At 36.6% G+C, this 20,523-nt stretch overlaps 1 protein-coding gene across 1 annotated transcript; it reads right to left on the bottom strand.

Annotated features, from left to right (window-relative positions):
* Positions 1-617: 617 nt before the first annotated feature.
* LOC150106053 (BTB/POZ domain-containing protein 6-like) lies at positions 618-11,605 on the bottom strand. Its single transcript, XM_090393795.1, has 3 exons — positions 11,548-11,605; positions 2,111-2,343; positions 618-1,940 (listed from the first exon to the last, which is right to left on the bottom strand). Exons 2-3 carry the CDS (start codon positions 2,335-2,337, stop codon positions 881-883), a joined length of 1,287 nt encoding a protein of 428 aa, XP_090249921.1. The 5' UTR covers positions 2,338-2,343; positions 11,548-11,605; the 3' UTR covers positions 618-880.
* Between the last annotated feature and the right edge of the window lie 8,918 nt (positions 11,606-20,523).

The raw sequence follows: 20,523 nt of genomic DNA, 5'->3' as shown, positions 1-20,523 counted from the left end.
TAATAGGTTAGGCACTGTTTTTTATTCAGCAAAACTTGACCTAAGAAAAATATCTAAATTCATGTTGGCAAACGAAATGAGAATTGTAATGCTGCTAATACCGCATCTTGCAGTAGGTCTAGAATATGAATGCATGTCCTCGGAGAACCTCAACAGCCAATACTGAGTCGAGTGTTATCTTATCAGATCGGTAAGCCGAGGAAGACCTCTGGATGAATTCCCACAAACTCCCGTTTTTCATCTCGCAAAACAGGATATCTACAAGAAACACACGCAGATTACAGAATAGTACACTGCTAACCCCAGCCTTAGTTGTTTTTGTCGTAAAACGAAATAACCATCACATCAATCTGGGATAAGCAGATATGAGAAAACCACCTAATCAGCCATAAGGATGAAATACACATCTTCATAGGTTTCGTATCCATCGCATATTTCAATGTAATATCAATGGTATTACAATTTTAATATGCCCTTCGCATCCATGATAACCTTGACGTCTATAGACTTGCTGGGCGGTTGGGTGGTTAAAGAAATAAAATTAAACATTTACTATAATTTATGTTATTCATTTGTTATTAAATTAAAACATCATACCAATGCACAATAATGCGTATTTTAATAAAACTCTCTAATGCATTTTACATAATAAATTAATATAAACTGACTTTGGGAGGAAGGGGTTAAGCAATTACGAAATGGTAAATCTTAAATAACTGGACATAAATGTTACATATTTCTTAGTTAAGAAGACAGTAATACATCAGATGCTAAATTATAATGTTCAGTACAAAGAACATTCTCTGAAAAAAAAACTTTATATTTTGCAGCTATGCGAATATTAATCTATTCAACGCATTAATGTTAAAAATTCTTGCCATCATTTGACATACAAAAGAAATGTAAGACACTTCACAAGCCACTCACTTTCTGGTTGTACACTGAAGGAAACAGACTTTCCATGAAAATATCGCTTTTTAGTAGGAGAATCGTGTGTGCATTTCTTAAACTTTTCATCAAAAATCGCTGTAATTTGTAATTTTTCTCTTTTGTTAACATAAACTGCTGTTGGATTGCTTTCATTACACATATTCTCAGAGACAATTTCCTTAGCCACAGAAAAAGACAGCGATTTTACACAGCACTTCTTATTCGAATAGGTTTTACCATCAGCGTCAACTAGAAGTCTCATATATGGCTCCACCAATAGCATTGATTTCTCTAGGATTTCCACCGTAAAACTGACCTTGCTATCAGAGGAGTTTACGTTGTCTGGGATCACCGATTTTGATGAACTCGTATTTGATTGAAATATTCTTAAACTGCATCTTAAAAATGAACTATACATCCTACGTTGACGTAAGCGGCTGACAAAGGCAGAGGGAGAGGAAGTTGAGTTTTTGTACTTTATGCTTCTGCACAAGAGAGGTCCAATCTCTTCAAATGAGAATAATCCTGTTTCAGACACATCAACGAGTTCTTCAGGTGACATAAAAGAAAACCTGATCCATTTCAAAGACAGGGACAGCACTCTTCTTAAGTTGACTTTTGTTCGATCTTCTTGTGTCTTAGTGAGATAATTCACACCCCATTTGTGAACAGCATCAAAGAGACAATATTCTGACTGCACTGTCAATGTTTGCCTACTCACTATATCCTCCAAGGTGTATTTTTCACATTCCAAAAAATCGGATGACTTAATAATGATTTCAGTGTTTTTGTCAATAATATCTAAACATTTATAAATTATTTGAGGGAGGTTTGCAAGTTTGGCGAGTTGGTAAATTTCACACACGCTCCCTGCTTCAACTGTCATTTGTTCCTCCAGGAATTTTTCACTTTTTTCCTTGAGAAACGGAATTTGATATTTTTCTGCCATATAATACACTTCCATTGCTGCATCTGCTGATTGTATTAAAATCTCATCTGTGTACAAGTACCTGAAAAAAAAAAATGCGTGAATTGAAAATCGAAGAACAAGAACCAAAAGTAGTTAATTATAAAAAAAAATTGATTTTCTTATTAGTATACCATGTTTGGACAGTTTATAACCAATTTGTGCCAGAATAATTTATTTGAGCTACTTCGTGAATACTAAGAAATGACTCACGTGAGCATAATTTGGAATGCTTCCGGAGTGACGTCAGGAATCTTTATCTCTCCATCCTCCTTCATGGGACCATAAAACATGGCAGCAAACACTGGACTGGCAATGGCAAACAACAACTTATGGACTTCGACTATTGCTCTCCGTTCACCTTCACCAACTATGAAGGTCACATCAGAATAGAGGGGATCTTTCAATAGCGACAGAAGCCTTCCTTTCACTGTCTCCATGGTTAACTGAAGAAGAAAAGGGTACTGGATTAATGATTCGTCTCACGTGATTCCAAGATAAAATTGCGAAGTTCTATGTTTAAGTTAAAATACGGAGATAAAACTTAGGCAGAGCAGAAAGATCATTAATTATATGTATCTGAATGTAGTATATGTTTAGTAGATTTGTTTCCGACGAATCCATTGTGAATGCTAAACTGCGTATTATAGATTGATAATTATAAATTCCTTCGTAATGTCATGAAGTTTAATCTGTTGTTACCTTTAGTACTAAAGACCTTATATAATTGATTGCCACAAAGGATCAGTTTCTAGTTAATAGTATCAACAGTAGTATCTGAGACCATCAGAGAGTCAAGGACTAACCGAGGGAGGCTGTAAATCAACCGAACCAGCTGTCATAACTTCTCTTAAACTCACTCACACTAGACGCACTCACTACTAATAAAGGCAAATTATTTCACTTGTTAACTGCTTTCTGAGAGAAAAATCGAACTCTTGCCCTCTGACTGTGAACAGACTTAACTTCCATGGCTATCCCGGTGTTCTCTCTTCACTTTCCACATAACGAAAAATTTCATCACACGATATCCTATAACCTCCATTCAAAAGTGTATGCACCTCTTTCATATCAACTCTCTTTCATCTATTAACCAGAGTCTGCAATCCGCATACTCGCAATGTATCCTCATAATCTAAATCCCATAATCCAGACATAATCTTTGTAACTCTACTTTGTACCCTTTCCACGATTTCTTTATCTCCTTGGAAACCGGGAGACCAAATGTGTTCACAATTATCCGAGCCTTATGAAAGCCTTAGAAAGGGACAACATGACTTCCTTGTCCTTAGATATGTTGGTTCTCTTCAACATCGCAATTATCCTCTGAGTTGTATTTGCAACTTTTGAACTTCGAATTCTATCCACCAATACGTCAAGAGCACTTGTCGCCTCAGTTTCTTGTAGCATATTTCTGAATGCGAATTCTTACAAACTTCTCTAAATTCTTGACAGTAACACCTGAGAGGTTGTAGTTAGACACATCAGTTTTTGTACAACCCTTGTACAATGGAACATGTCATTTATTCCTGAGCCGAGACTGAAGTTATACAAACATGTGAAAGGCCTAGCCAATTCAGTTGAACATTCCTTTAATAAACGCACTGATATTCCATCGCCCCTATTAAAAATTCTTATCCAGGTTATACAACAGCTCTTCAACCTCATTTTCATGAACAGTCATCAAATGTAGCAGTATCACTGTGCACCATGTTACATACACCTGGTTGATATACATGTTATCAAAGAGACCACTTTAATTTAACAATGCCATAAATATCCGACACTAGAGTACCATGTACATTTTTTTTCAATACAGTTATTCTTTCAAATTCATTCTTTCTTTCGCTTGCAGCTTAACGATAACATTCTTTAGGATTGCCTTTATCTTGCATGGCCAATTTCATTTCATATTCCGATTTAGCTTTCCGCACGATACTTTTACTTTTCTGGCCTGAGCTTTACATTCATATTTCATAACCACTCCCACTCTTATTCTTGTGTTAGTCTTTCCACATCTTCTTGTGGGTCTCTTGCTTAGTAAAGTTGCACATCCATTTCACTATTTCTTCTTCGAACAAAGACATACATTCAGGCACCGCCTCATTTAAGCATTTTTGAAGATTACCATGCATTGCTGAACTTCACATCCATTCAGTAACTGATACCATGGGAACAAAGATAGTAATTATCCTAAGTTGTTCATAATTTCCAGTTTTCCTGTTAAACATGTAACTTGTTCTAATGGGAGCATTAATAAAATTAGATATTTTCCGAGAAAGCACGGTATGATCACTGTACCCAACTGGTGGTCAAATAGTCATATTCTTAACAGAGATCTCCTTCTGATGCTATGAGCAAATCCATCACTCTGTGATCTAGAGTTACGTTTTTAAACATGCTGCTTGAGAAAATTGTCTCAAGTTGTATCTTACCTCTTTCAGTGATTTTATGCATCTCATCACCGAAAGATTAAACTTCTTCTATATTAACAACGCGAATGAGTTAATATAGGTACGTTTGAAAACCTTGCAAGGAGACAAAGATCTTTTGTTTCACGATAGTTTATTCATCCAGAAAACATGGATTTTTCTCACGTCAGCCAATAAAATTCAACAATCACTTATTCACAAATATCAGCATCCACATGGAAATTCTATCTATAGCTCACTGGCACACAATGGTAAATGAGCAGAAATACAAAACACAGCATATTATTACGTGATAAAGGATATTGAAATACATCACAAATCAACTCTATATTGACGACTAACTCATATCGTGTGATAAGAAAGCCCAGTGGGATTAGGAACTTTTTAGAAAAATCTAAGATTCCGAAAATGTTGCATAAATTTGCAATAAACACTAGATGACCGTACCAATTCCTATTTTTACAGATATAGATTTATGCTGATCGTCGGATATTCTTACAGAAGGATAGTATTAATCTGAATATTTATGTCTTCTCTGACAAAAACCTAAGGGAGTGGAAGTAGAGAAAAATAGTTCTGTTTTCAGAATTGAGTCTTTAAGTCTGAGCAAAATTCAGATCAATCAATAACTCCTGATTAGCGTAGTAGAATTGTATTGTAAAAGGTGGTCAAAGACAAAATTTAGGAATGATTGGATAAGAAAATGAGTCTGTAGACTTAGTAATTTACTTAATTTTCATAATAAAATGAATAGATGGGATAGAATGAATTGCAGCAGCATGATAATGCTGGATGTTGCAAAGGCATTTGACAGGCTACCACATGGAACTGTGGTCCACAAATTGGAACATTTAGGATTGGATATGAAGATGGCGAAATTGATATAATAATGGAAAATGTTAACCATGCTACTGGCCAGGACGTATATATATTTCATTGTCCAAGTTTCCATGAATGCGATGCGCATATTAAAATTGTAATACCATTGATATTACATTGAAATATATGATGGATACGAAGCGTATGAGATTGCGTATTTGATCCATAACGGCCGGTGAGGTTGGTGACGTAGGGTGCATGTAGAACAACTGAAATAGGCTGACAGTATCATCAAAAGGTAACGATTACCAGATTAATGTGGAAAAGTATAAACATTTTCGGGAGAAAAATATTACAAGGTGCCTGCAGCATTGATGGAATTATATTGCAGAAATCAATGAAGTCAGCAATTTTGGGGAATGTTAGTAAAAAAAAAAAGTGAAGGTACAGAGGGCATATTTAGCTTGCTAGAATATTTCATTACCAGCAGAGGTACTGCTACATTTGGATTACTGTGAACAGGTCTGTCATTGGGGTTTCTTGTAAACGACAAAGTGCTGGACAGGATCCAGATGCGAGTGATCTCTGAATTAATCCGTACGGCAGTGTTTCTCAGAGTATGGTAGCGTACCACCGAGGGTACATGGAAGATCTTCAGGGGGTCCATGGCAATTTTTGGCTATGCATCATTAACGCATGGAATAAAATTTAATGTATCCGTAAAGTTCGAGATCGTAAAACGTTCCTATTATATCACTGAATAAAGTACAGAGACACATCTGCAGGCTGTGTAATATGTTTCTCAAGAAACGATGCAATTAGAGACAACTGGGATAAAAACGGCACTAACTGATGAATCGCATATCCCCTCCCACAGAAAATGCTGTATAGACTCAAGCAAAACCATGTGTTGCATTGTCAACATGGTTTGGTTTGAGTGAACGTGTTTAAAACTAAGAAATATATAGTGCATGTGTTTCAGATATTATATAAGGAATTCGGTTGAAGAGAATTAGGATTTCAACTCAACTGTCGGCTTGCCTTTGTCATTTAGTAGCGCGATCTTTTGTTAATACCGCACCAATCATATGAACGTCTTCGTAGCTGCTTTATCTTCTCTGGCCTACCATTACTGTCTGTTTCCAGCTCTGCTTTTACTAGCCATTTGTTGAAGGACATGTTTTTCTTTAAATACGGTAATTTTTTAGCTTTCAAATTTTAAGTATGGATCATTCGTTAAAGACTGGATTTTTAAAATGCACAAAAGAGAGGAACATAGCAGATACAAGTAGCTGTCAGCAACAAGAAAATGTTGATATTGTATCTGGATCAAGTGAAATTGATAAGGGTGTGTCATCTGACATCTCTAAAGAACTAACTAGGAAGAAGATGAGAAAACTTCGTAAGTATACGATATAAATTACTTGAAATGTGGATTTTCATTGACTGGAAATGAATTGGAACCTATGCCATTATGTGTAATTTGCAGTGAAAATTATAAAAATAAAAGCATGAAACTATCTAATTTAAATCGCAATTTTGAATCGAAACATAATGAATACAAGGACAAACCTGTAGAATTTTTTTAAAAATAAACTAAAAAAAATTAAAAGAATATCAAAACATGATGTCGATCGTGTCAGGAGGTGAAAATATGAAGGCTTTAGAAGGTTCATATCGTGTGTCGTAATTAATAGCAAAACGTGGTGCATCGGAAACAATTGGTGAAACTTTGCTCAAGCCTCAGACAAAAATAATAGCAGAAATTATGAACGGAGATAATGCAAAAAGATCTTTTGATCGGATTTGCCTTCCAAATAGTACTGTTCTTCGAAGAATCACTGAAGTGACTGAAAATATAAAACAAACATTGTTATCCGAGATACGTAAGAGTCGTTATTATGCGTTGCAGATAGATGAATCAACCGACATTATAAATTTTGCAAATCTTCTAGTGTTCGTTAGCTACGAAAAAAATCCAAAATGACGACCTTTTATATTGCTAACCCTTGCCAGAACATAAAACAGGAGAAGAAACATTACTGTATTCAACAGTATAAATACCTTTATGCATCAAAACAAGCTTGATTGGAAAAGTTGTGTTGGAATAATCACGGACGAAGCGAAATCCATGGTCAGATCTAAAAAACGGTTTGTTTCAAGGATTCGACACAGTACTGCATACACAGGGAGGCTTTGGCTACACATATGATGCCTACAGACCAAAGCAAAGTTCTTGATGAAGCTGTAGAAATCATAAACTATATTAAAGGTCGTCCTCTAAACGAAAGACTTTTCTCTGAACTTTGCAAAGAAATGGGAAGCAACAATACACAACTTCTTTTCTATAACGATGTTCCTTGGCTTTCTCGTAGAAAAGTCCTTACTCGTTTATTTAAACTTTGGAAGGAGCTACAAGTTTTTCTTGATGAAAACGTTTGAATTGAAAAAGCATTTCCATAATTTATCTTTACAAGGAAAGGAAATTTCTATATTTCATGTCCAAGATAATGTGAATGCCACGTTGGCAAAGATGAAGTTATGGCAAAAGTGGGTTGGTAATGGAGAATTTGACGCATTTCCATATTTTCATAAATTGCTCGCAATTTCGAATGAACAAATTGATAATGATATGAAAATTACTATCGTGCAGCTAAAAAGTTTACAAATGAATCTAGAAAAGTATTTCCCTGAATTGGACATTAATATTGATTGGATAAGATATCCTTTCGATATCAACTCTATGCCAAAGGGTCTATCTACAATAGAAGAAGAACAACTTTTAGAACTAGCTTCTGATGGTTTCCTAAAAACAAATATAACAAGAATACGTTATCATAATTTTGGCTACAAATACAGAATGAATTTCCTGAATTAACAGATGAAGCTCTAAGGTTCATTTTTCTATTTCCAAGTTCATGTCTATGTGAAGTTGGATTTTCGGCCCTTGTAGATATTAAGACGAAGAAAAGGAATCGCATTATAGATGTCAAACCGCATCTGAGATTGAAATTAACAACTATAGAGCCAAATCTGGCTGAACTTTTAACTCACCATAATCAATTTCACTCCTCTCGTTGATGATAAATTATTACAAGTAAGTAAAAATTTATAGTATCTTTATAAAATTTGTTCTATTAAAAATAAATTATATTTTTTCTTTAAATGAACATTTAAATTCAAATGAAATAGACATTTACAATTAAATATATTTTATTTATTTATTATTATTATTATTATTTTGATAAGGGGGGTACGTGGTAATAATGAAAATTTAAGAAGGGGTACACTAATGTCTGAAGTTTGAGAAACATTGCCGTACGGCAGTAGGTTGAAGGTCTGTGGAATAATTCCTGATAACAGCTTGCGAGTCTGTGGGTTGCAGAAGTGGGATGATAGCCAGAAAACAAGGAATATGATAGAAGCATTTAAATCTTATACGCAGAGGAATTACTTATCATATTGCTAGAAAGGTGGAGCATATGATAATTCCTACAAAATAAGTTATTTACACTAGTCTGCACTTCAAATTCCTGTGGCTCCTATTACACTCTACATAAAAACATTCATAGCAAATTTCCTGTGTTATGGAGCGCTTCTACGCAACCTGCCTCAATGGCTACCACTTTATAATGACATGAGCGGGATATCTGATTATATCGTGGCATCGAGGCTTTCTCAGTAAATTTCTACTCTTCGGTCTATCTGCCACATTCTCTAAGTAGGTATCTCTCTCCCCATCTGGTCGTACACTGACGTTTCATAAACGGATACACCCTATCTTTGAGCTCCTTAACCGGTGGATCCTATACACAGCTTTCTGACGATAGTACAGTGCATTCGTTCTACTAAAGCGATAATCCATGCAAGACATTAGACATTCCATGCTTCAAGATCATCTGCAACCAAGCACTTTAACATAGATCGCTATAACATCCTTCAGAAAAGAGAGAGAAGATAATCTGATCACCTTCAGTGCTTTCATATCGTCTCGTGCCCACTTCGGTAGGGTGAGCTGTCGTGGCTTAAGCAACTGCAGCTACCAAATTCACATCGGTTTGACCGTGTGTCTGCATAATTTTTGAGGTATGAAAGTTTTGAAAGTGCATAGTACATCAGTGCTCATCTTAATTAGTCCAATGCAATTAATTGAAGGACAACTTCGAATACTTTAATTTATCAATTAATGGTAACGAAATATGCGTCTAGTGGTGGACAATGTGCTTGTTTTAATATACTGTATCTTCATCTTCAGTGGTCCTAACAGGCACATAACGGCCTACGACCTAAAAGGTCCAGATCTTCTAACTAAACTTGGGCTTCGCAACAGCAACCATAACTCGAGGATAAAGTGGTGAACCTCACGCCACCCGGTGTGTGTGTGTGTGTGTGTGTGTGTGTGTGTGTGTGTGTGTGTGTGTGTGTGTGTGTGTGTGTGTGTGTGTGTGTGTGTGTGTGTGTGTGTGTGTGTGTGTGTGTGTGTGTGTGTGTGTGTGTGTGTGTGTGTGTGTGTGCCCGCGCGCGCGCGCGTGCGTGCGTGCGTGCGTGTATTCACGGGACCAGTTTGCCTATTCTGCGGGACGACAAACGCGGGTTTACGGGTAAAAAATCCTTACTTCTCTATGAGATCGGCTAACTCACTTTTCGTGCAAAGACGACCAGATAAAGATTCCTCACGTCACTTGCGGGAAATCGAACCCAAGTCTTTCCAACCAAAGCGCTTCGTCTATATCACCTGAGCTACGGAGGTTCTAAATACTGTATATTGGAAAACAATAATGAAGGACAATGCTATATTTGTTTGGCATATATGAATTACTCAAAAGGTGTAAAATTTGCAAGAGGAGGACAAGGCTTACCTCCTTTGACTACAATATTGATTCCCGTTGTAAATATGGGCAAATAAAAAAATCAGCTAACGTCTTTTTATTCCCGTATAGGGAGTTGGCAAGGCCATTTAGCCCTATCTAACTTTTGGAGACTGAGTGGGCAGTTCAATCTCCACTGGCAGCCAATCAGAGATAGATGGCCCAAGGCTATCACTAATTATGCGGCACACAGTGAAGAGAGACTGCTCAACATGTGCCACCATCTCGTGGTCCCTAACCTTAACACAATATATTTAATGTCTGAAAATAATGTGGGTTCTGCGTTCGATTTGTTTTCGAGTTTACTAGACGAAAAATCCTCGTTTCTGGGAGAAAAAACCCGCATATCCGTGCTAGTCATCGGCTAACTTGGGAACTGGTCGAAAAAAGTTTTAGAAAAATTTAATCTAGTCTGAGACTAGATTCGAAATTAAGTCTTCCTTCGTGCGGCCAAACCGGTCAAAATATGGACAAAAAATTTATTAATTTATCAAAAATGATATATTAAAAACTTGTCTATATTATATATAAAAAGCGTGTCTATATTATATATAAAAACTTGTCTACCACTCCAGTTCACACTTGACATACGCAAAACAGATGAAACTCAGAAATCGAAAGCAGCAACTCATGACAAATGACAACGTTCAATTGAATTGGTTGACAACCAATCACAGCCTCTAAATGCTGTTGTCTCAGTGCTCACCATGCCTTGTCTTCTGAGCGATTTAAAAAAACTAGAACGCTAAAAAAAATTCTCGCGCTGCGCCATCTGTACATCTTTTCAAAGGGCTCAAAGATGTATGTATTTGAATGCACACCCGGGCTATTAACACGAATCTAATGCAATATTCACTCGTCGAAAAGTTTCTTCTTCATGACGTATTAGTATGTTGTGTTTACATTGATGACTCACGCGAAATCTGGAAAATTAGGGAAGTCTTTAAGAGGAATAAATGCAAAAATATTAATCGGTGATATTGCTATCAAGTGGATGAGCACCACACACTTAGTTTACCCTGAATATTCGCCCCTAAGATCACGCGCTATGGTCTAAAAACAAAGCATGCCTTGAATAGCAACACGAACCCCTCCCCCTCTCTCTCTCTCTCTTACTAATACTGTGATACGTAATCAGTTACTCAATATGCTCTCAACTACCATTACTTGAATAAACCAAAACCAGAATTTCATAACGTATTCGATACTCATGTGTAATTCATTTGATTTACATTTATTTATTTGTTTCTTCAAGCTACTGACGTTTAAATGGCGTCGGCTTGCAGTTGATGGTTTAACTTTCTCTAAACAAATAGTTTTTATTTAGACTTCGTTATGTAATTCAAAAAAATTCAGTCTCATTCAAAATAAGTCTCATTGAAATCCACCGTAAATGAAGAGCATGGATCTAAGCCATGAAATTCGTATCGAAAGAAATTTGTAACTGATAATGAACTAAATTACTTTGAAAATCTGAAAAATATTATTATATTATACTTGAAAATAACTGAGATCAGAAGCTTCAACTTACCCGAATCAACTGCAAATGTTCACCTTCTCGTTACCACATGAACAGTGCAGCCTTTTTCTGAAATAAGATAAGATAAAAGTCTGTTTTGTTTTTCTTTTATTCATGATAAATCCGGGTATTCTGGGAGAGAGAGTAACTGATTACGAATCACATGATTAGTGATAAACAAATAAAGAAAGTATCGTGTTGGTGATCGAGGAATGTTTTGTTTTTATACCTTAGCACGTAATCATAGCACGATCTTCTATGCGAATTTTTTTTTACTACTGGATTCATTCATGAATATTAAAGAAAATTTATGATGAAATAAAAATAAATGAAGAATGAAAACCAATAAATACTTAAAAGAATTATATAGATGTGTGTGTGTTTAATACTAAATTATATATATATATATATAATTTATTTTATGCATGTAGTTAAGAAGTCACACATATTGGCATATAACAATGACGTCACTTACAGAAATCACGAGCTTCGCTTCCATTTCAAACGAAATTCGCTTGAAAAGCGACAGCGAGGACTTTTACAGGATTAATTGTCATCTCGAGATGACAAAGAATCCTCTAAACTCAAGGCGTGAAGGCAGAACTCACACTATTTCAGAAAATTAATATACCGTGTTAGGTTCCACTAGATGGCGATGCATGTCTCCCTCTGTCAGATGCTCATAATTGTAATAGTCTTGGATGATTAGCTATCGGTGGAGACCGAATGCTCCCTCAGGCTCCAAAACTTGAGCAGAGCTAAAGTGGCCTCTCCTACTCCATGCACAGAATAAAACGCATTTGTGGATTTATTTTTTGTGATAAAGAAATTGAAGTATACAGAGTGTATTTAATTGATAGTTATAATTTGCCATAGCATTAAGTAGAATGTTTAAATACAGCAATTACGAGTATATATCACGGAGTTCATATTCATTTTACGTACAGTTCAAATGCAAGAGATTTCACGATTCATTTACTGACTGGTTGCACACTAAACGTATAGTTAAACCTAACAAACTGATGCTTTTCGGTACTACAATTATCTACTGATCTCTTAAAACGTTGAGAAAATAAAGAAGTCATTTGAAATAGTTCTCCTTTCTTAGCATAAGCGACTTTCGGACAAGATTCTTTGAATATGCATGGACACCTCACCTCCTCGGCATTAGGGGGTTAAAGTTTTTTCATACAAACTTCTGTGCTATTAAAAGTACTGGATTCATTGTTAACTCCGACGATTAAAAAAGGTTCCATAAGAATTATGTAGTCGCCCAATATTTCTACTGCAAATGAAATCTTGTCAGTAGGTAGGGTTGAGTCATTAGATACTTCGGCTATTGATAATTCCCACGATGTGCTGTTTAGTTCATCAGTTACCATCACAGCATAAAAAGTATTAATACAATATTTCTTCGTTGAACTAATGTTACTGCCGATGAGCGATGCAGATTTGACTGTTGTGTCATTCTTTATACTTCTGCATAATACAGGATTAATTTTTCGCAAGTAAACAATTCTGTGTCTTACATCAACATTTTCCTTTGCAGGCATCACAGAAAAACGAAGAAATGGAGAAAGTGTCCACAATACAGTTCTTAAGTTGTCTCGCGTTTGCTCCAGGTTTTTGTTAGCGAGATAGTTCAAGCCCCATTTACAAACAGCATCGAACAGGTGATATTCTTTACTGACTGATAGTGTGATTCTATTCATTATAAACTTCAGCGTGTCCTTTTGACAATCCAATTAGACGACTAGATGATTGTTTCCGTGTTCTTGTCAATTAGTTCCAAGCATGTGTAGATCACTCGATGCAGATCCATACGTTTAGCGAATTCATAAACTTTACAAACACATTCGTTGCCGGCTACAGTCTGTTGAAGTAGAAACTCTTTACTTTTCTTCTTAAGTAGCGTTATTTGGTACTCTTCTCCAACGTAATACACATCCATAGCAGTGTCTATTGAAGATATTGAAAGCTCGTCTGTATACAAATACCTATAACAAACAAACAAAAATCATAATGAATTAATTAAAGGGAAAGAGTAGAGTAGAATTATAGTAAAGGTTCATTCCGATTCCTTTTTCTGTCAACTTAATGGAATAAAGAAATGGAAAATAAAGAAATGAAAAATGCAATAAAAATTTCCATCAAGGAATTAAACTTTCTCCTACAGTAAACTTAAACACTCCTTTTTGCTGACTATCACATAATAATTACAAATTCTGGAGATAACTTACAAAAAGCTATTTTCGATCTAAATGAGATATCCAAAGATTTTGGTTTGATAATATCAACAGCAAAAACAAAAACTATGACCTTTAAAGGACAAGATCCAGCAAGAACAGATAGTAATAGATAACAAGATCTTAGAACAGGTGAATTCATTTAACTACCTAGGATATATGATCACCTATGAAAATGAAAGAGATATAAACTTAAATATTGCAAAATATTTAAAAATAACAGGTGTAATTAACTCTGTATTTAAACCAAACCTAGTTCAAAAACAAACCAGACTAATATATATATATATATATATATATATATATACAATATATTAGACCTGCCAGTCTTAATGTATGGAAGAGAAATCTGGATAATAAAACAAAAAGACAAACAAAGATTAGTAGCAGCAGAAATGAAGTTTATGAGAAAAACTGCAAAGTATAGTCTATTTGATCACAAGTATTTCTTTTGGGAATTTTCGCATCTTAGTTAAATCCTGAACGAAATGCTTAAAGACAAATTAAGCCTTTCATTCCAGATTTAACAGCCTGAACAATGATTTTTTTTTCCTTAAATATCTGAGATGTACACTATATGAAATATCTATAATAGATTAGGCACTATTTATTATTCAGCAAAACTTGACCTAAGAAAAATATCTAAATTCATCTTGGCAAATGAGAGAATTGTAATGCTGCTAATACCGCATCCTGCAGTAGGTCTAGAATATGAATGAATGTCCGCGGAGAACCTCAACAGCCAATACTGAGTCGAGTGTTATCTTATCAGATCGGTTAGCCGAGGAAAACCTCTGGATGAATTCCCACAAACTCACCTTTTCCATCTCGCAAAACAGGATATCTACAAGAAACACACGCAGTTTACAGAATAGTACGCTGCAGTCACAGTCTTAGTTGTTTCGGCCCTAAAACGAATCATATCATCCCTCTGGGATCAGCAGATCTGAGAAAACCACCTAATCGGCCATATGGATGAAATAGACATCATCATAGGCTTCGCATCCATCATCTCATCGTCTATAGACGCATACTTGACGTCTATAGACGTTCTGGCTGTTTAAATAAATAAAATTAAACAATTACTATAAATTATATTTTTCATTTGTTATTAAATTAAAACATCATACCAATGCATAACAATGCGTATTTTAATAAAAAATCTCTAATGTATTTTACATAATAAAATAAATAAACTGACTTTGGGAGGAAGGGGTTAAGCATTTACGAAATGGTAAATCTTAAATAACTGCACATAAATGTTACACATTTCTTAGTTAAGAAGACAGTAATACATCAGATTCTAAATTATACTGTTAAGTACAAAGGAAAATTCTCTGAAAAATAAAAAACTATATATTTTTCAGCTATGCTAATATTAATCTATTCATCGCATTTATCCTAAACATTCTTGCCATCATTTGACATACAAAAGAAATGTAAGAGACATCACAAGCCATTCACTTTCTGGTTGTACATTTGTGAACTTCTTTATCCCCATGAAATCAGAGAGACCAAATCTGAACACAACAATCCAGTGCGGTCTTATCAAAACCTTATGAAGGGGCAAAATGACTCCCTTGTCCTGAGATATGTTGGTTCTCTTCATCATAGCAATTATCTTCTAAGTTGTATTTCCAACTTTTGCTATGTAACCTTTGAATTTGAAATTCTCTCCACCAATACGCCAATATCTCTTGCTTCTTCAGTTGCTTGTAGCATATTTCTGTATGCGAGTTCTTACAAACTTTTCTAAACTCTTGACTACCACACCAGAGATAATGATAGGTCGGTAGTTAGACACATCAGTTTTGCACAACCCTTGTACAATAGAACTATCATACATTCCTTCCATTCCTGTTGTATCATTCCTGAGTAAAACGCGCTAATAATCCATAATATTCCATCCTATTGACAAATTCCTATCCAGGTTATACAAGAGCTCTCAACCTCATTTTCATGAACCTCTAACTCCTCATCCACGGTACACCGTGCTACACAGTAGCACGGTGTACCGTGTTACAAAAACCTGGTTGATATACCTTATCAAAGTGAGCAATTTAATTTAACAATGTCTTTAACTCCCGACGCTAGAATATCATCTGCATTCAATAAAGTTATTCTTTCACATTTATTCTTTCTTTCGCTTGAACTTTTCACTAAATCTTCTTCGAGCACTAGAGATACATTCAAATACCGCCTCATTTAAGCACATTTTCAAACATTCCCATGCATTGCTGACATATTTCCCATTCAGTAACTGATACCATGGCACCAAAGATAGTCCTTCTAAGTTGATCATAATTTCCAGCTTCGTAGTTCAGCATGAAGCCTGTTCTGATGAGAGCATCAATACAATTAGATATTTCCCAAGAAATCAAGGCATGATCACTGTCACCAACTGGTGGTAAAATAGCTATATTGTTAACAGAGTACTCCTTTAGATGCTATGAGCAAACCCATCACTCTATGACCTCGAGTGCCTTTTTTTTAACATGCTGCTTGAGAAAGTTGTTCGCAAGTTGTGTCTTATCTCTTTCAATGTCATCTGCATCTCGTCCCCGAAAGGTTAAACCTCTTCTATATTAGCAACGCGAATGAGCTAATATAGACACGTTGAAAATCTTCCAAAGAGACAAAGATCATGTTGTTTCACGCTATTTTAGTCATCCAGAAAACATGGATTTGTCTCATCAATAAAATTCAACAACCACTTCGCAAATATCAGTATCTTACAACACAATAGTAAATGAGCAGAAATACAAAATAAAACAACATACTTTATAGGGGAAAAGATATTGAAATACATCACAAATCAACTGATATTGGTTACTTCCTCACATCCGTTTCATCAGAAAGCCCAGTTGGAGTAGGAACGCTTTTTTAAAAAAGATTCCGGAAATGTCGCATAAATTTGCGATAAACAATAGATGGCAGTTGGCCGTACCAATTCCCATTTCTACAGATATACGGGGTAGTTTAAAATTCCATGTACAAAGTTTGAGAAGAGATACAGAACACCAAAATCAACCATATTCACCTAGGAAAGCATGACCGGAAACGCCATCAACAAGTGATAGTTGGCTATTCGCCAGCGCTCCAGGTGAACAATTGGTCTTCCTCATTCAAGCTTTCGACGTCGTACGAATAACATGCTTCTGAGATGGCAGACATGCACCTCGTTTACCATATTATGTATCCATCTACTATTTAACTGTTCATTTACGCCAAATAAAGTTTTTTACACTACTTATTGCCTTGTGTTATTTCTGTATCTTTGTGTCCCTGTTAGTACCTTCCGGTGGCGTTTCCTGTCATACATTCCTATGTAAATATGGTTGATTTCGACGTTCTCTACCTCCCGTCGAAGTTTGTACGTGGAATTTTGAAACACCCTGTAGTTCTATGCTGATCGTCGGATATTCTTATGGAAGGATAGCGTTAATCTGAATATTTTTGTGTCGCAAGGACCTAAGGGTGTGGAAGGCGAGAAAAATAGTTCTGTTTGCATAAATGAGTCTTCAAGATTCAGTCTTTAAGTCTGAGCAAAATTTAGACCACTTAATAAATTCAGTTAACTTTTGAAATTACCGTGTGTGTGTGTGTGTGTGTGTGTGTGTGTGTGTGTATGTGTGTGTGAGAGAGAGAGAGAGTTGGATTTGGGAATTTACATTTACCTCCGCCATCACTAATACTCAGCAGAAATTCGTTATTTTATTTAAACCCCGGAACCTACTGTCGCAATGGAGAACAATGTTGTTGAATGATCATGTTCATTTATCAAAGTAAAAAAAAAAATAAAATAAAATGTATTTTTCTCGCAGCCAGTAACATTTTTAAAGTAACTTCTCATCAGATATGAAAATATTAAATATCTGATGAGATGGCGTTTCACTTCTGCAAAAGAATCAAAAGTAACACAAGAATCAAAATTTCCACTACAGCTGATAGGACCATCGAGTTCCTAGAATATGTTATTCATAAGAATACTCGCCAGTTTAAATACATAATTTTAAAGCTTTGAAATCAACTATCTGTGAGGAATAGGAGTGAAGTCTGGCTGCCTTTAGAAATGCTTTCCTAATGCCTACAACCGTTACCCAAAAACATGGGAAGAAAATATTAAGTTCTTGGAATGCAGTAAGGTTCACTAAACTCATACTGGAGGAGAAATAATAATAATTTTGACATAATGTTCTGATCAGTAACATGAAATTGATAATGATGAGTTCGTAATAATAATTTCCTGGTGGACAAATGGTTTGTAAGTCCGTATTTTTCTCGCAGCCAGCAACATTTTTAAAGCAATACTTACATTATACACTCTCTACCAATAATTGTCCGTCACACCATGTAATTTTTAATTTATGGAACATTACAGGTTTGATAACGACATAAAAAAGCAGTCTACAGAGAGAATGAAGCAGTATTTCATTGTAGGTGGTATGGTGGTATTGCAATACTACGTGAACTCAGTGACTTCGAGAGAGGTGTAACCATGGGTTGTCACATTGGTAGCATATCCATACGTTGCATTCCGCTCAACTGGAATATGTAAAATCAACGAACTGTGATGTGATCAAGAAATGGAGATGTTCTGGAATCTATAGAGCAGGAAAGCACCCACATCGGTAACTGAAAATGATTGACAGGGACAGGAGAGTGATAAAACCGGACACAATCGGCACAGACCATCCGAGATTACCTCCAAGGCACCAGGAACACCATTGTGCGCACTAATACTTACGAAAATAACTCCATTTTTCTGGGTTTCCAAGGGGAAAAGTGCAGACGCACATCAGCCAAACATTCCAACGAAATACAAGGCTGCTCGTTTGGCATGGAGCAAAGAACGTGTGAAGTGGACAATTGGCCAGTAAAAACGGTATTCTGGAGCGATGAATCAAGGTTCACCTGTTTCCAGTCTGAAGGTAGGGTGTGGGTGTGGAGCAGCCTGGAGAGCCTAGTTAACACAGTGTGTTGTATCCACAGTACAGCTTGATGGGGGGAGGAGAAATGGTGTGGGATGTATTCAATTGGTTTTGAGTGAAACAACTGATCATTACCTGGGTTCCATGAAGGAAATCCCTACACTGTAAGGTTTTTATGGCGACCCGTATTACCCTCAGGGACGACAATGCCACAAAGCCGCAGCTGTTATGGAATGGTATGAAGCGATCAGTGTTAAACCACTGCCTGGCCCGTGCATTGTCCTGACCTCAACCTCATCGAACACCTGTGAGACGAATCGGAGCAAAGATTGAGATTTGAGGCAGCAAGACCTCGATCTCTCGCTGAACTCAGTGCTGTTTTGATGGATGAATGGAGATGAATTCCACCTGATGTCTATCGCATATTGGTAGACAGCCTCTCCCATACGGTGCAGGAGGTAATGAAAGCCATAGGTCGACATTCCCATTATCAATTGTAAATCCCTAAAGTGTCCGGATAATTATTAGGAGACAGTATCAATTGAGTTAACTTTGCAGTAAGACCACCAAACTAGAAATGCGTTTTGTAGCTCTCTGCATAAGCACAGCTCACAGGGGAATAAGGCGATGGTCAGCATCTAATTCCATAAGGTGTCGACCATCCTCCATGATTAACTTATTCCACGTGCCCTGCAGCACTTTGGAAGTTAAACTCTTTCCCTGGAGCAAAATTAGCAGTTTTCACACTGTTCTAGAATATCCCCCACATGTACAATTGGGTTACAGTCAGTGGAGTATATGAAGAACACGGCAACGTGGCGAATTCGTTTTCTTGTTCCTGATGAAAAGGTTTTCTACGAGCTTAATGAAAAGGTGCATTGTCCTGTTGGAAGATGGCACTACTGTCAGGGTAGACTAGCTACACATATGGATGGAGATGGTCAGTTGAGCCCCATATGTGAAACCTGGACATAAGGCTTCATGCCGTATATGCCAAACGTGAACAGGCCATCAGCATAGTGCAGCAGAAAATTGGACTCATAACTCCAAATGACCTTCTTCCATCTGTAGAGGGTACAATGCCGACGTTCCTTGGCCCATGCGAGGCATTGTTTGAGATGCCTGGCCATCATCATGGATAATCGTCTTGGCTTTCAACTGTGGAACTCCACGCAAACAAGATACAGAGCATAGCTGATGTGGAATTGGGGTGAACTGCGTAGCTGTTTTACTAGTAGGTGAACTGTGTAACTGTTGCTGAGATACCGGTCGTGACACCCGACGCTCACCTCCAGGATCAACCACGCATGGATGACTAATGTGAGCCCTTCTGCTGGAAGTCTCTTCATGATTAATCCAGTCCTGGCACACTCCTGATACAGTCGTATACGAGCAACCAGTTTTAAGGTATAGTAGCTGTTTTACTAGTAGGTGAACTGTGTAACTGTTGCTGAGATACCGGTCGTGACATCCGACGCTCACCTCCAGGATCAACCACGCATGGATGACCAATGTGAGCACTTCTGCTGGAAGTCTCTCCATGATTAATCCAGTCCTGGTACACTCCTGATACAGTCGTATACGAGCAACCAACAAGTGCTGCTGTTGACAAAATACCAGATCTGCTCTCCAGGCCAGAACTGCCTGCTTGTTCACCTATCCAACAAATTGGATTACCTCGCCATGTTTCCACATTACAGTCTAATTTAATGCTTATGTACAAAGGAGAGGACTTCTGATTTATAGTAGCCAGAACTGATATTGATATCGTGTGGTACTTCGCTGTCGCGCTGAATATGTAAACCGGGGTG

The sequence above is a fragment of the Typopeltis vanoorti genome, chromosome 6 (genome assembly GCF_054136105.1).
Source record: "Typopeltis vanoorti isolate ZY-2024b chromosome 6, IOZ_Tvanoo_1.0, whole genome shotgun sequence".
NCBI lineage: Eukaryota > Metazoa > Arthropoda > Arachnida > Uropygi > Thelyphonidae > Typopeltis > Typopeltis vanoorti.
Note: the sequence above shows the minus strand (reverse complement) of the source record. Positions and strands in the feature narration are given on the sequence as shown.